Raw genomic sequence first — 15265 nt, forward strand, 5'->3', positions numbered from 1 at the left:
TATATTAAATCTCAATTATGAAATTATTAGGTATAATTAAGAGTACGTAACATGTATAACTCCACTTTTTCAACCTATACTTTTATTCCAATCAATCTCAACCATTTACTATTCTTAAAAAAACTGTATCAAATACTAAAAATTAATTAGGCTAAATATGATATCCGAGATCAATTTAGCGACAGATTACTTGGGTTGAAAATTTTGAATATAAAAAGATTGGTGTAATGCAAATATTTATATATGATACATTATACAATAGAGTGAGGTCCATGCACAGATTTCGAACAGAAAAAAATGTGTAGGTATTTTTAATAGTGACATGTGGGTTTGGATTTTGAGACATTTTCCTGTATTTTATACTGAACTCTCACATACCTAACCTAACACCGTTTATTCCTTCAATCAAATTCAGTTATAGCTGGCAACCAGTAACACCAAATCCCCACTCTCACACTCTATGCTTAATCAAACACATTCTTTTACCATAACAATATATGCATGGTACTGTGGGAATAACTCATACTAGAAATGAACCAAACATGTCCCAGTCCTAATTTTATTGTTTTTTTTATATATGAATTTAACTTAAAAAATAAAAGAGGCAAGAAAAAGATGAGAAAGTTGCTTCAAGAGTTGTTAAAAATTGAAGATATCTGGAGCAACTTTCCTTAACAATATTTTGTTACATGAAAAAAGCTATTATTGTAAGAAATGGGAGTAATTATTTGAGAAGAAATAATTTATAGAAAAGACAAAACGCAAAGAAGGTGAAGAGAAATATAAGGGGGTATGGGTCTCCGATTTTGTAGTTTCTTTGTCTGAAATGATTTCATGAATGCGAAAATGAAAAGAGTGGTAAGTTGGTTTCATTTTTGAAACACGGCAACAACGTTGAAAAGCATTCTCTAACCACACTGTCTAGTTTTGGCGCTCCCTTCAGCATCGTCACAGTTCACAACTATAAAAACAGTCAAAGGACACAACAACGTGCACCAAAAGGTACTGTGCTCTTGCTTACTCACTCACCGCCACACTGAAAATAAGAGAAACAGACAAACAAAAGCCTAAAGTAAATTCTTTCTATGTATTAAAAAATTCAGGGATTCTTCACTCTTCTTTTTCGCTATCTCTCTCTCTCCAATGTAGGTCGCCGGAGAATGGCAAACTGTCACCGGAATAGCGTTGGATCCATCGCTCTCGACCACCGACACACTGAGAAAAATGCCACTGCTGGCGGCCACTTCCGTGTGCTCCGCCGCTTGATCTTCGATGCCGTCAGCTGCGGCGGCACCTCCCGCTACCGTTATCGCCAGCGTGGCGGCGGCGAAGGAAGCGTTGGTGACTTTAGTTCGGTGGCTAGTCATGCAGAGAAGGAGGAGAGGTCGGAGAAGAGGTCGGAGAAGCTGTCGGATCTGCTGAACGCGGCGGAGACGAAAACGGATGCGGAGGTGGCGAGGAAGGAGGAGGCATTGGCGGAGCTGAAGCGAGTGGTGAAGGAGTTGCGCGAAGAAGACCTCTCGATGCGGAGAATCGCGGCGGAGAGAGTGAGGTCGCTGGCGAAGGAAGATGCCGAAGCGAGAGCGAATCTCGCAATGCTCGGAGCAATTCCTCCTCTCGTCGGAATGCTCGATTCGGAAGACGCTCGTTCGCAAATCGCTTCGCTCTATGCTTTGCTCAATCTCGGAATCGGCAACGATGCGTGCGTAATTTGCATTTTCATTCAAAATCCACCGTGGTGTTTACCCAAATATTTCATATATCTGAAATTTGATGTTAATTTAATTATTTCAGAAACAAAGCGACTGTAGTGAAAATCGGCACTGTACACAAGATGCTGAAACTAATTGAATCGAGTGATTCAAATTCGTCGGTGGCCGAAGCGATTATTGCGAATTTCCTTGGATTGAGTGCTTTGGATTCGAATAAACCGATAGTTGGTTCCTCCGGTGCAATACCGTTCCTTGTTAGCACCCTAAAAAATTTAGAGGCTAGTAAAACCGTATCACAATCCCAATCGCAAGTGAAGCAAGATGCTCTGCGCGCTTTGTACAATCTTTCAATATGTCAGAGCAACATTTCGGTTATTCTGGAGACTGATTTGGCTTGGTTTTTAGTGAGCGCGATAGGGGACATGGAAGTGAGCGAGAGGAGTCTGGCGATTCTGAGCAATTTAGTGTCGACTCCGGAGGGAAGAAAAGCGATCGGTGGTGTGAGCGATGCGATTCCGATTCTGGTGGATGTGTTGAGTTGGACGGACTCGCCAGAGTGCCAAGAGAAGGCGTCGTATGTGCTGATGATTATGGCACACAAAGCTTACGGGGACAGGAGGGCCATGATCGAGGCAGGGATTGTGTCGTCGCTGCTTGAGTTGACGCTTGTCGGAACCACGTTAGCTCAGAAGAGAGCCTCCAGAATATTGGAGTGTTTGAGGGTGGACAAGGGGAAACAGGTTTCAGGGAGCTACGCTGCAAACTTGAATTTGGGTGTCTCTGCTCCTATTTGTGGTGGCTCTTCTTCCTCCGAGGGTGGTGCAGGAGGAAGAGGGTCCTTGGTGGAGGAGGAAGATGGAATGATGATGAGTGAGGAAAAGAAAGCAGTGAAACAGTTGGTGCAGCAAAGTCTGCAGAATAACATGATCAAAATCGTGAAGAGGGCCAACTTGCGTCAGGATTTCGTTCCATCTGCCCAAATTGCTTCACTCACTTCGAGTTCCACTTCCAAGAGCCTCCCATTTTGAATAAACGATTTCACACTGTAGTTTCGTGGTGTTTTTAGTCTTGTAGCTATTTCCTAGCACTTATAAAATAGTAGATTACTCATTATAATAGTATCAATTTCCACTTTGTGTAGCTTTTGGTTCTATCGTTTTTTGGTATCTGCTAAGGACACATTATGTTTCTTTGGCGTGAGCTATTTGAATTTGAGGTTTAGATTTGCTGGTTTTGGTGTAGTTTGTTGGTGCCTCCCCATCAGTGGCATAACAGAAAAAATGGAAAATCTCAGGTTTGCTTTAAGAATGCAAACTCTATACCAGCTCCTCTGCTTTCAAATAGTCCCTTTCTGATCATAACACACTTTTGTCTTCCACTTACTCAGGCTATTTGTTTTTGTTGTAATTGTAGTTAATAAATTGGGTGGGGTGTACGTGTCTGTCATTTTCGTCTACAACATAGCTAAAGGGACTGTTCACTGCCATTTTCTATTTGAGAATCTTATCTCCCTTGGTTCGCAAATTTCACATGTTGAGTTTCAAGAATCGCTGGATTAGCACAGAGACGAACCCCATTTGTTAAACATTTGCACTAAGATTTTTGCTGTCAAAGCCATAAATTTTGTCGGATAAAAAATTCATAAATGACAGAATCCGTTACTGTCACATGACATGGTTCACTGTAAATAAATGCTAGGTGGGATTTGTTTGATCTGAAAGATGACCTGATGCATTTTCTCGGTGCTACGCATTACTACCTGTTACCTTACTTGGTATTTGTTGTGGGGTCCAGAGTCATATGAAATAATGCTATGTTTACTTCTATCCAGTGCTTAAATTCCGTTGAATTTCAGTGAAAACGTCTATTGTCAATGTAATTTCAATATAAAAATTAATTACATCAACCTTTTGATCACACAGAGGGCCCATTTACATTGACTTTCTTCAACTTTTAGCCTGCTCTGAGCCCGAGGTTCCAAAAGCATGCTTCTATTATTTGAGCTGCAGTGTTTTCTAGTTGGATTGCAAGAAAGACTAGAATTTGCATCCCACACAATGATGTGACCACGAATTTCTATTACTAACTAATGGCTAATAAATTCGTACAAGAGTACACTCAAATGTTTTATATCACCTAATTGCATACTACTCTGTATTTGGGTTTAATTCAAGTTTTAAAAACTTAGATTTTGGAAGTGTTTGATAGATGAGGTGAATCGTGAGTACGGAAATGCGATTTACCTTGCCTTTTTATCACCCGCAAAAATCTGAAGAGGAAGCTAACTCGTATTGGTGCATTTAGGTACATGTTCCTATGAATTTAAGAATTTCCTGCATTGTTTTTTTTTCAGTTTTTTCTTACGCCAGCTCCATGCAGTGACTAATAACAATAATAATATTATAACTTTAATTTTATTATTTTAATAATAACCTTTTTCAATTTTAAATAAAAAAATATATTTTATTTCAACATAATTTTTCACTAATTACTTTTAAATTCATAACACAATCTCAAAGATAATTTGGTAAATATCCAATATTATCTAATATAACAATTTTTTTAATATATCGTATTTATCACATTATATACAAATTTTCAAAAAATATTATTTAAATTTACTCAAATCATACCATTTTTCTCTTAATCTAAACAATCTCAACTTTACATTTTTTTCCTCTCAAATTCACTCTCTCAAATCTATCTCCTTGTCCAAAAACATCCTAGCAGTGATTTCATAAAAATACAATTCTGATATTTTAAATCTTGAGTTTAAGTTTAATTAGTCTCTAACAATAAAATCAATCTATATATAATTAACTGTTTTTAAATAGAATAATTGGATAAGTGATCAATTAAATTCTTAAATATGAAAAATATTTCCAATTTTTTTAAATAAAATTTTGATTTAAATTTGTAAAAGTAATAAAACCATTTTTTTAGTAAGTTGATTTCAGATACAAATTCAATATTAATCTCGAACCATACTTTTATCAAACTATAATATATTTTTTATTACCTTTAATCAAATTATAATATTTAGTGGCTACTTTGTATCTTACATAGTTGGAAACTAAATTATATATATCTAAATTAGTCAATGTACTGTCGAGAATTGTGTTGCTGTTAATTTGATTTCGAATAACATTTATATGAGAAGTGGATGTTACTTATCAAACGGAAGAGAATGACCTGTAAATACGAATGCCTAAATTCAATCCAAAAAATAAATAATTATTATTCTTAGTGTATTTGCCTTACTTCTTATCCGTTAAAAGCCAACCATATATTTTTGCATAAGATTAAGTAGGAGCAAGAATTGTGTAGGTTGATTGATTGAACCTCATTTTAGTATTTGTAGACCGAGTTATAACACTTTATCACATAATAGATGTCTGGAAAAACTAAAGAATTCAACCATAATTTGGATCTAAATTGGTCTATTAATTAATTAAGAGATCTAATACGTAGTTATTATATTCATATTCCCATAGTTTTAAATATTCATGTTCATATTTTTGGGTAGTGGTGAAAACAAAATACATATTCACGTAATTGTGATAATAAAGATGTAGAAGAGTGTACTGCATAAAAAAAATCTGTTTAGAAATTATTTTAATATAAACATTTTCTATTATCTAGTTTCAGTTTATTTGCTATAAATGTATTTCTTTAATAATAATTTAAATATCTTAATGACAATATTGCTCATTAAATATACATTAAGGCTTTGTTTACTTGAATGGACTTGGCAGAAGAGTCATTGAATAGATTTGAGAGGATTTGAAGGTAAATTTTTATTGTTGTTTATTTGAGTGAATTTTTGGAAGTAAAGTTTGGGAGAATAAATATAGGATTTGATTGATGTGACATATTAAAAAAATAAACAAAAAATTTACTTTCAAATCCTCTCAAATTCATTCAATCACTCTCTCCCAAATTCATTTAAGTGAACAAAGTGTAAGAGAGAATGAATACACCGATAAACCATTCTACAGCCAAGCGTTAAGCTTCAAATATATAAATTCAAAATTATGTTAAAATATATTACATCTTACTTCATATCTTCCACCTTCATAAATCTAGCTTCTCTCCTTCCCTCTTATTCATGATCACACATATTATTAAAAGAGTAAAGATTCTTTGATGCATCTAAATATTTTATATTCATTTGACGCTACCCTTATTTTTTATTTTATATTTTCTTGAAACAATACAAAAGTTTATACTTTTTTTACTATTTTATCTTTGTAACATGTGTCAAATGAATGTAAACACGTGTTATAGTATCATTACTCTTATTAAAAATATGTTCATTATTTTGTGTGAATGTTTACTGTATGCATGTGGATTGAAAAGTAATAACAAAAGGTATAAAAAGTATTACCCTATGGAGTTTCGTTTGTGCTTCCTACATAGTACGTGACCACATGCACATGCATTACTTTATCATATATAATGCACAACTTCTGTAGTGGAACTTTCTTTAATTGCTTTTATACTGGAAATGGATAACCATGATTGTACACTTCTATATGAGCTGTTTTCACCTTTGTTTGGGGAAAAATAATAATAATGAAACATCGATATTGTAGAAGCAAACGAGAACACAATTAAAGTTGTAAGGAAATTGTAAGAAAATGAAAGGTGATGCAATAATACTGCTGAAACATTGTTTCACATGGTTTTATAGTGTTCATTAATGTGTAGTAGTCATGCAGAGCTACCAAAAAAACAAACACTGGCTATAAGATATAGACTCTTCATGCATCCATACACAACGTCTTCGCATCCTTTTCATGAAACTATACATTTTCATATTATAAAAATGTATTTTATTTTGCAAAGTAAAAAAAAAATAGTTAATATATAATTGTTTGATTTACATCTTATTTTTGTTATATATGAGGCATTAGTTTTTCTTAAAACGTCTGAAGGGAAGAGGTATGAATCACATGTTTTTGGTTTTTATATCTATTTTGGACAGACTAGAAATTGAATTTCTTTTCTACAAGCAGATGCACGATGGCCGAACCCAAACTTTTTTTTCCCTAAAGACTGAAAGACCATCTGATATTCTTCCTTTGGCACTTTATTAAGATTTTCTTCTAAAAAAATCCTTATCCACACAATCCGTAACATATCCTAAATAAATATTTTTGATGGATATATTTATTACCAGCTTATATTTTTTTATATAATAATTATTAGTAAGTTTTATTTTAATATTTTTGCACTGTATTAATATTTTAATGAATAATTTGATTTGAATTATACTTAAAAATTATTATTTTTTATTTAATTTTATATTTGAAAGATTATATATATATATATATGGATACTCATAAAAAAAACATGAATATTTTTTTCTCTGATGGGTAACTGGTCAGCTGACAAAACAAATTATTAGACAAGACTGAAAAAGAATGACCCATTATCAATTATCATCTCTACTCTTTGCCAAATAAAACTAGGGAAGGGAGATTTTTGGCATTAAAAATGTCTTCTAAAATAGTTATTATAAAACTTAATATTTAAAATAATATTTAAATAAAAAAAAGTGTTTTACTAATTTTCTACAGTTTTATCGCTTTAGTGTGGAATTTATACAGATTAAACTAATAAATTAATTTAAATCTTCATAAACCTAGAACTCACCAACAAATAAATATATCCTATCACAATAAAATAATCATTTTTCCCATTTTCACGTGTTAATTTATAAATTTAAGACCAGTTTATATGTCAAATCTATCATAAACTTCTAAATATTTGCACAAGAATAAAATTGAAGAGTTCAGATGGGGAAAATTAACAGAACAGTCAAATTTATTTATATTAAAATATTTTAACTCTAAACAATCCCGAGTTCCATATCATTGTTGCTAACAGATTTTTCAGCTAATAATTCCTTTAATTGAGTGTTTTTTTGGCCGATTGCACCTCTTGTTAACAAAACGGCTCAAAAGAATCGAGAGGATCCAAAATTGCACATGATCTTACACAGGTCAAAGTTACAATCGAACTTTTTTCTTTTGTTTTCAGGAAAGTGTGCCTTCATTAATAATTCAAACATTGTATTTCTAGCATTTGGATCTTTCTTAACATTATCAAAAAGGAAAACGCATCGATAAGGGTCCTTATTATCCGTATAATTAATAGTCTGATTGAAAAATAGATTCATTGCCACACTTTGTCCTTCATAGTCCTAACAGAAAATTACCAATTAGCATACTGCTTAACAATACGTCGAACACATCAAGTGGTTCTTGAGAGGAGAAAGGGGCATGACTTTCTACATAGTAAAGTGTACCTATGAAAAATATTACTACCGTTATCTCATCCTAAATACTCCCGTATATCTCTGCATATGCTATCAGACTTCAGAATCAGTGCCAGCCGTGTACATAAATGTGTTCATACCAATCCAATCAACTCATTTGCTTTCAGTGACAGGAAGGTAGACACCTTCGGCCGCCAACCACACATTGTCAGCACGCTTTTCACGAACACCACAAACCTGATAAGAGTGTGATAAATCACAAAAATGTTAGTATAATTCCAAGTAGTTACTTATAAAAGAAAATGGGATCACTATGAAATTTGATCACATTTACGAAGAACCATCACCATCCATTACCCACTGTACTGTCTAAAGACAAAGCAAACCTGAAAACTGTAGCTAAGTGCTAAAGTCATCTACAAAAACACTTTTACTGATTTTGTTGATGCAAGGAAAATTAAAATATGAAACTAAGTATCCAAATGAAAAACATGCTGAAAGCAGTGAGCATCTAAAAATATAGTTGGCACATCCGCGCGATTTCTCACCTCCTGCTGTCCCCCAGCAATGCGGCTGTATTTCTTATCGTGACTATGTAGATAGCCTCCGGTGTCAATATGCTGAAGGCGAATCTTCTGATCCTGCTTCCAAGTCTTCCCACTTCCCTCTATTAATAGCCTAAAGACAACAAAACCTATATAAAGCACCTTCCAGAATATTGAGATCTAAATATCCATTCAGGAAAAAAAGGACTCACCTCCAATAGTCCCCAGTGTCAGACTCATTTTCTGCCCCAAAACAACTCACCTGTTTTCAATTCGAAGTTAAAGTCGGATATTCCATAACAGACAGAGTTCAAAATAGGCTATATTTGAATCAAAATCTTAACTTTCATCAGAAGTTAATTTGAATGCAAAGTAGGTAAAAGAGGATAATAAAATAGATGTTTCCAAAAACGTTCTATATAATTATGTCTGGTGGTTCAAGAATTTTATTGTCAACATTTCTTGCATTAGTCTATAGAAGGAGACACAGAGGTACAATGAGATATTTTATAGTAGTAGTTAATTGCATGTGTGTAGATTTATAGTACCAGAACTTATCCCTGTAGATAGGGTCAACTACATAAATGGGTAGATTAATTGAACAATTTGAGATAACTAATATCAGTTTTTTATTTTGCAAAAGGAAATAACAGTTACATCAGGGAGTTATAGTAAGTCATTTTAATTTAACTTTGGTAGCTCAATACAAAAGACAAATTTGGAGAGATATTATACCAGTTGAGACCGAAATCAAAATGAATTAAAGCGGAAATGTGAAGAGAATCTTTACACACAATCGTTCTTTATGTTATGTGAATCATTCGAATGGTACTAAATACAAGGTATCAAATTAGAGAGAATAGAAGAAATGATAGATTTATTATGGGGCAAAAGATACATAAAATCCAACAGTGTCTTTCACAATAAATCGGCCTAACATTAGTTCCTCAAGCGCAGACATATTCAAATAACTATTTAACCAGATTCTAGCCGTGTTATTCATGCATGTTCGGAAATAAAGTTGGACAGCTCCAAGAATATTAAAAATGAATGCACCGCAGATGAGACTTCTCGAATAAAAGATGAACATTAAAATGAAAAGAGATGGGCACACTGAAAGCTATGGGGAAAATAAAATTAAAATTAAAAATGAAAAGGAATGCGCTAGGAAGATACATAGTGCAGACGTGATCATAAAGATCCAGGGACTAGAGCAATTGATTTTGGGAAAAAACATGAAAAATTCAGGTTTGATTTAGTGAGAGGATTATTTCTAATATATTGGAGTTTGATTTACAAATAGTGATGGGGGAGGACAAGGATTGACTGTGTACATTAACAGTAAATGTGTAAATTGTAATACAGAAAAATCCTTAAATATCCCAAAGTGGTCATTGAAAGCCTTTTGTGTAGACGAGGGCGTATTACATAGCGAGTTCAAGCGGATATAAAACAATATTTGGAGAAGAAAACTCCTATCTAAGACCTAACTAAAACACTACACACAAGTGCAAAAGGAGTTGCCACGTTAGATACTCGTAGCAAGTCTTTGTAATCAATCATACATATAAAAATAGCAAATGTTGCTTACATTACAACATTAACATAGTTACAGCAATCATCAACAAATCATAAAACATATGCTGATAGGCAACAACTAGAGGAAGATGCACTTACCTCGAGATTGCCTGATATCGGGGACGCATGTAAATGGCTGTGCAGCCACTTCCTTGTTCTCATGTGCTGCAATCTAATGATGGTACCACTCTTAATGGAATCACCTTGTTTAGCATTAGTTCCTGGCTGAGGTCTAACAATCTACAAGACAACGCATATATCTAAAGTGAATACAAAAACCAAAGGCTACAGAGCAAATTTTAAAAAAATTAATTATAAAACACGGATCTACACTGTCATCTAATCATAAATTATCATACAATAAAAAAAACTGTTTACCACTGTAATGGTTACTTGTTAAAGTCACATTTAGGATAATTCCTAACCTAAATATTAAAAGTCAGAACTAAACTCAAATCTCCAAGGTAATGCAGCAATCGTGGCACTCAAGTCGTTACAAAAACATAACCTTGTTTTTTTATTTACTTACAAATCACAGTCCATGTAAGAAAAACCATATGAATAAGAAAGCTACCCAGTAACTATTGGAATCGTCAACATTAGGGAAACCAGTAACCGATTGTTGTCCACTGCCAGAACCGTAGGGCACGTCATGAGAATGCAACCGAAATTTGGTCTTCTCGTGCATAAGCTTCAGCACCGTGCCATATGTAATCTGAACCTGCACAATTAAAGATCAATCAGCGAGAAAGTATTTATTAATCAACATTTATTGTTACTTATTGAAAATTTGCATCGGAAAATAAAACATTAGATTTCGCCAGCGACGAAACGGAAAAGGAAAAGAGAAAGTGAAACCTCGACGCCTTCGGAGGAAGCAGCGGAGGCAGAGGCAGAGGCAGCGGAAGAAGGAACAACGTCAGAGTCGAGAGTGATGAAGAGGAAGAGAGCGAGGGCAAAGAATCCGAGAGCCATGACGAAGAGCAATGTGATAAACCAGTTCTGCGCCCAGATCGGGAAATCAGATTCCGAGGTGCTCCGCGACTCCCGGTAAACGATCCGGGTCGACCCGGAAGTTTGTTGCTGAGACGGTGACGAAGAAGAAGCCTTTCTTCGAGAGAGGTTCTGCGACCCTGAGGAAGCCACGGTTCGACCCGATTTACTATCCAGATCGAAAGAGAGGGGAAGAGAGTATTCACGTCCCTGCCAAACGAACCAAATTTGCTTTGCTTTGTAAATGGCCTCTGCAAGGTCCCCAACGCGGACCGGGAACGACACGCTAGTTTACTTTGTTCCACGCTGGAGTCTCGGAGACACGTTGCTCTACGATCTCTTGCCCAATATAAATTTAACACGTGGCTTTTTGCATGACGTGGAAGCCCACTACTGGTTCAAATTCTCTACCCCCGATACGCTTAGGTAGTAATGTTGGGCTGTTTCTTGTTTTATGCTTTTGTTGCTTTTCGCACCTATTTTTTCTTAAGCTACCTCCTTTTTCTTTTTCTGTAGTCGTTGCAAAGACAATTGAATTATAACAAAATAATACTTATTTAATATATACTCTGTACAAGTTTTAAAAGCATAACAAGAATATTGGTTTGATAGAATTTTGTCTAAATTAGATATTATAATTTTGTCCCGTGTTGTGTGCTTTTTTTTAAATGTTCAAAGGTATTTTAAATTAAAAAGTTAAATTGAATAAATATTCACTCTTAAATATATTGTGAAGTAAACACATTTTAACAATATATATATATATATATATATATATATATATATATATATATATATATAAAATATTAAATTATTTCAGATAACTGAATGTTTAACATTGTTGAAAATAACACCACTTAACATAATTTTAATAAATAGTTGTGTTTCATAAAAATTAAATTCAAAATTTACAAATAAACAAAACAATTCATTCATTTTAAAAAAACACTCACAAGATACAACATATTCACGAAAAATAAGAGCGCACTATTAGGATTCATATTGACGAGAAAACTGCCTAATTCAAATTAAATTTGATACTCTAAACTTAACTTTTTTTTCATTTAATATGTATGATTTTTATTTATCTTCTTGATCTTAGGTCTTAGACTCTTCTTCGCAATCTGATCGGTGGTAAAACTATGCTGAAAAATTAGTATAACATTATGTTTATTTGAATCACAAATCCGATTACAACTGATTAATTATATACTTTAAATTAACATATTTCTTTTTACTGCAATAGCATGTTTATTTATTTTTCCTTAAAAATAAAAGCTGCAAAATATATTTTATTTTTTCGAAAATATTTCCGTTACTTTTATTTTTTAGTATTTTGGTTTTATGTAATATACGTTTAATGTTATTTAATATATTATTTAATTAATAAATTTTGATAATATCTGTTTAATTATGATTCAAATTTTAATCTTACCATGATTGTCTTAATAATGGTTTGATTTGTTAGTGGATGGATGTACATGTGCATTAAAGATTGAATTTTGATAGGAATATAAATGTTTTAAGAGTTTCTATTTAAAAACAATTTATTTTTAGTATTAAATTTAATTAAGTTTTTGTTACAATAATTTAGATCTATTATTTTTAATATTAATTGAATCTCAACTAATTAAGTAAGAAGTCATTGTACTAAAATAAATATTAAGTATGTACAAAAAATATAATTAAAATAAACATTTTATAAATTATTATATCAAAACTTAAAGAATAATATTTTAGTCGTATTTTTATTAGAGACTATTTTTTATATTAAAGTTTTATAAAAAAAGAGTTTATTACATGCCAGCTGAAAAAAACTTGTCAGTTAAACAACTTAAAATTCCAATTTTTCTATACTCATTAAAAAATGCTCAAATTAAATTAATTAAAAATAGTTCACATTGTATTTTTGTTTGTTCTTTTTATTGGAACATATATTAATTATTGACTATTAATACAAAATTTTAAATGATCAACTAATGAAAAATATTTTAAACGTGAACTTTGTAACACGCTAGTGAAAGCAGATGCTGAGTGTGTGTTATATTTTTTAAGTTTAATACCTGTTTCGTCCCTCCATTTATTAGATGTGTTTAAATTGGTTATTTTTTTCTCAAAAATTCATAAACGTCCTATGTTTTGTAAAAAATAGTTCAAATTAATCATTTTTCTTACGGCGTTGTGACACTCTAAAATGAATTGAGGTGTCAATTTTAAAAATTAAACTTAATAACATGGATTACCATAGGTGGTGGACAAATATGGGTACGTATTTTTCCAGACAAACCGGTTACAGTAAGACCTACTGAAACACGTATGGGTTCAGGAAAAGGATTTCCCGAATATTGGGTAGCTGTTGTTAAACCTGGGAAAATACTTTATGAAATGGGTGGAGTACCAGAAAATATAGCAAGAAAGGCTATTTCAATAGCATCATCCAAAATGCCGATACGAACTCAATTCATTATTTCAGGATAATAAAAGAGAACCAAAGGAAATAGGTCTTTAGAATGAAAAGAAAAAAGGCAATTATAGGTTCCTTTTTTTTTTGAACACAAAATATTTTTACTTCCTTTTTTAGTTTTTTAGATTGAAATAATAAAAAAATGATATGATTCAACCTCAAACTCAGCGTTGTTGGAGGCTAGGGTTCTCACGACGGTAAAGAAGCCGGTGGAGTGGAGCACGCCGATCCTAAATGCTCGAACGCGCCGATCTCCTCCACCCTCTGAAAGCTTCCCTGGGCTCCCCCTTCAGCTCCAACCCTCTCTCTCCCAACCCCAACCCTCTCATCATTGTCATCAGCGGCTCCAACGGCGTTGGCAAAGAAACCCTTATCGCGCGTTTTCGTGAGGCCCGTCGCGGCCTCCGCTTGGTCGTCACCGCCACATCGTGCCCTCGTCGCCCCACCGAAATCGACGACAAGGACTACCTCTTCGTCTCGAAGGAGGTGTTTCTCGGGATGGTGGAGCGGGAGGAGTTTCTCCAGTACGCCCTCGGGTCGATATTCAGGGCGCCGCCACGTGAGATAGAAGATTAAGCTTTTGAAGAATTTTGATTATGTTGTGGTGAATGCGAAGGGGAAGCTGGAGAATGAAGTGAAGTTGATGAAGTCTATTATTGATGCCGAGAAAGTTAGGGTTTCGCACTTAGACAAAGGGTTGAGGGTAAATGAACTCTGTGAAACATTTTCTTTTATTGATTTCATAAATTGTTCATTGTGGAAGATTGGTCATTGGTGTTTTTGAGGGAACGATTATTCCCTTTTTGCAACCTCAATCCTAAGATGCTCATTCTTTCACAAATTGGTTTGTGTCTCCAATTTTTCTCATCAAAATTTCATTGCCTTCTTTGCCGGAATTGAATTTGTACCTTCAACGAGCCACAAATCACAAATTGATTTTAACCTAAAGGTAACGAAGGAGAAGTTGCGACGGAGGTTGTAGTATGATTCGATATTCAATATGACTGATTAATGGTGACGAGGGTTATAGTGATGGCAGAAAAAGGAGAAGTGTGATGAAGCTTCTAGTTTTGAGTGGAAAAGAGACTGCCACGTGGTAGTCTCTCACTGGCTGAGTTTGTCACGCAATGACTAATTGGAAAGATAATTTAGATTTGGCCAGAGAGCAACTCTGTCATTAGTATTTTTAACCATAAGCAGAAAAGATCAACTTAAACTATTTTTTATAAAACATGAGACGTTTATGAATTTTTGAGAAAATAATGACCAATTTGATCACATCTAATAAACCGAAGGACCAAAACAGATATTAATTTTTTTTATAATAAAAAATAAATAAACTATAATTATAAAAATAAATAAAAATAAATTTATAATTTAATTATAAATACTTTTTATTTTTTTTGTAGATATATTTTATTTAGTATATAATTTTTATTTATTTAATTTTAAAAAATTAGTTAAATTTAAAAAGTGATTAAATTTTAAAAATAAGTTAAATTTAAATAAAACAAAAACATGAATGACAAAATTAAAAATATGGACAAATAAAAGAAAATCCCTTATATATACATATACATATACATATATATATATATATACATATATATATATATACATACATATAAATATATATAAATTTACCAAACAGAATAGTGTATGACTAAATAATATTACAAAAACATTCTTA

General features: G+C 33.0%; 2 protein-coding genes and 1 pseudogene across 3 annotated transcripts; 2 read left to right on the plus strand and 1 right to left on the minus strand.

Annotated features, from left to right (window-relative positions):
* Positions 1-823: 823 nt before the first annotated feature.
* LOC124828400 (U-box domain-containing protein 45-like) lies at positions 824-2953 on the plus strand. Of its 2 annotated transcripts, XM_047301690.2 has the most exons (3): positions 824-1002; positions 1150-1702; positions 1795-2953. In XM_047301690.2, the coding sequence occupies exons 2-3, from the start codon at positions 1161-1163 to the stop codon at positions 2738-2740; spliced, it is 1488 nt and encodes a 495-aa protein (XP_047157646.1). In that variant the 5' UTR covers positions 824-1002; positions 1150-1160; the 3' UTR covers positions 2741-2953. The 2 variants fall into 2 exon arrangements, with proteins under 2 accessions (XP_047157646.1, XP_087963296.1); XM_088107170.1 differs by lacking the exon at positions 824-1002 and having other exon boundaries at positions 1012-1702.
* Positions 2954-7867: 4914 nt separating this feature from the next.
* SDF2 (stromal cell-derived factor 2-like protein precursor) lies at positions 7868-11385 on the minus strand. Its single transcript, XM_047301699.2, has 6 exons — positions 10977-11385; positions 10693-10839; positions 10218-10358; positions 8753-8802; positions 8544-8673; positions 7868-8232 (listed from the first exon to the last, which is right to left on the minus strand). Exons 1-6 carry the CDS (start codon positions 11091-11093, stop codon positions 8149-8151), a joined length of 669 nt encoding a protein of 222 aa, XP_047157655.1. The 5' UTR covers positions 11094-11385; the 3' UTR covers positions 7868-8148.
* Positions 11386-13809: 2424 nt separating this feature from the next.
* LOC124828304 (guanylate kinase 2, chloroplastic/mitochondrial pseudogene) lies at positions 13810-14151 on the plus strand (annotated as a pseudogene).
* The last annotated feature ends 1114 nt before the right edge of the window (positions 14152-15265 follow it).

This window comes from Vigna umbellata, chromosome 2 (assembly GCF_029865625.1).
Source record: "Vigna umbellata cultivar VRB3 chromosome 2, Vumbellata_1.0, whole genome shotgun sequence".
NCBI classification, from domain to species: Eukaryota; Viridiplantae; Streptophyta; class Magnoliopsida; order Fabales; family Fabaceae; genus Vigna; species Vigna umbellata.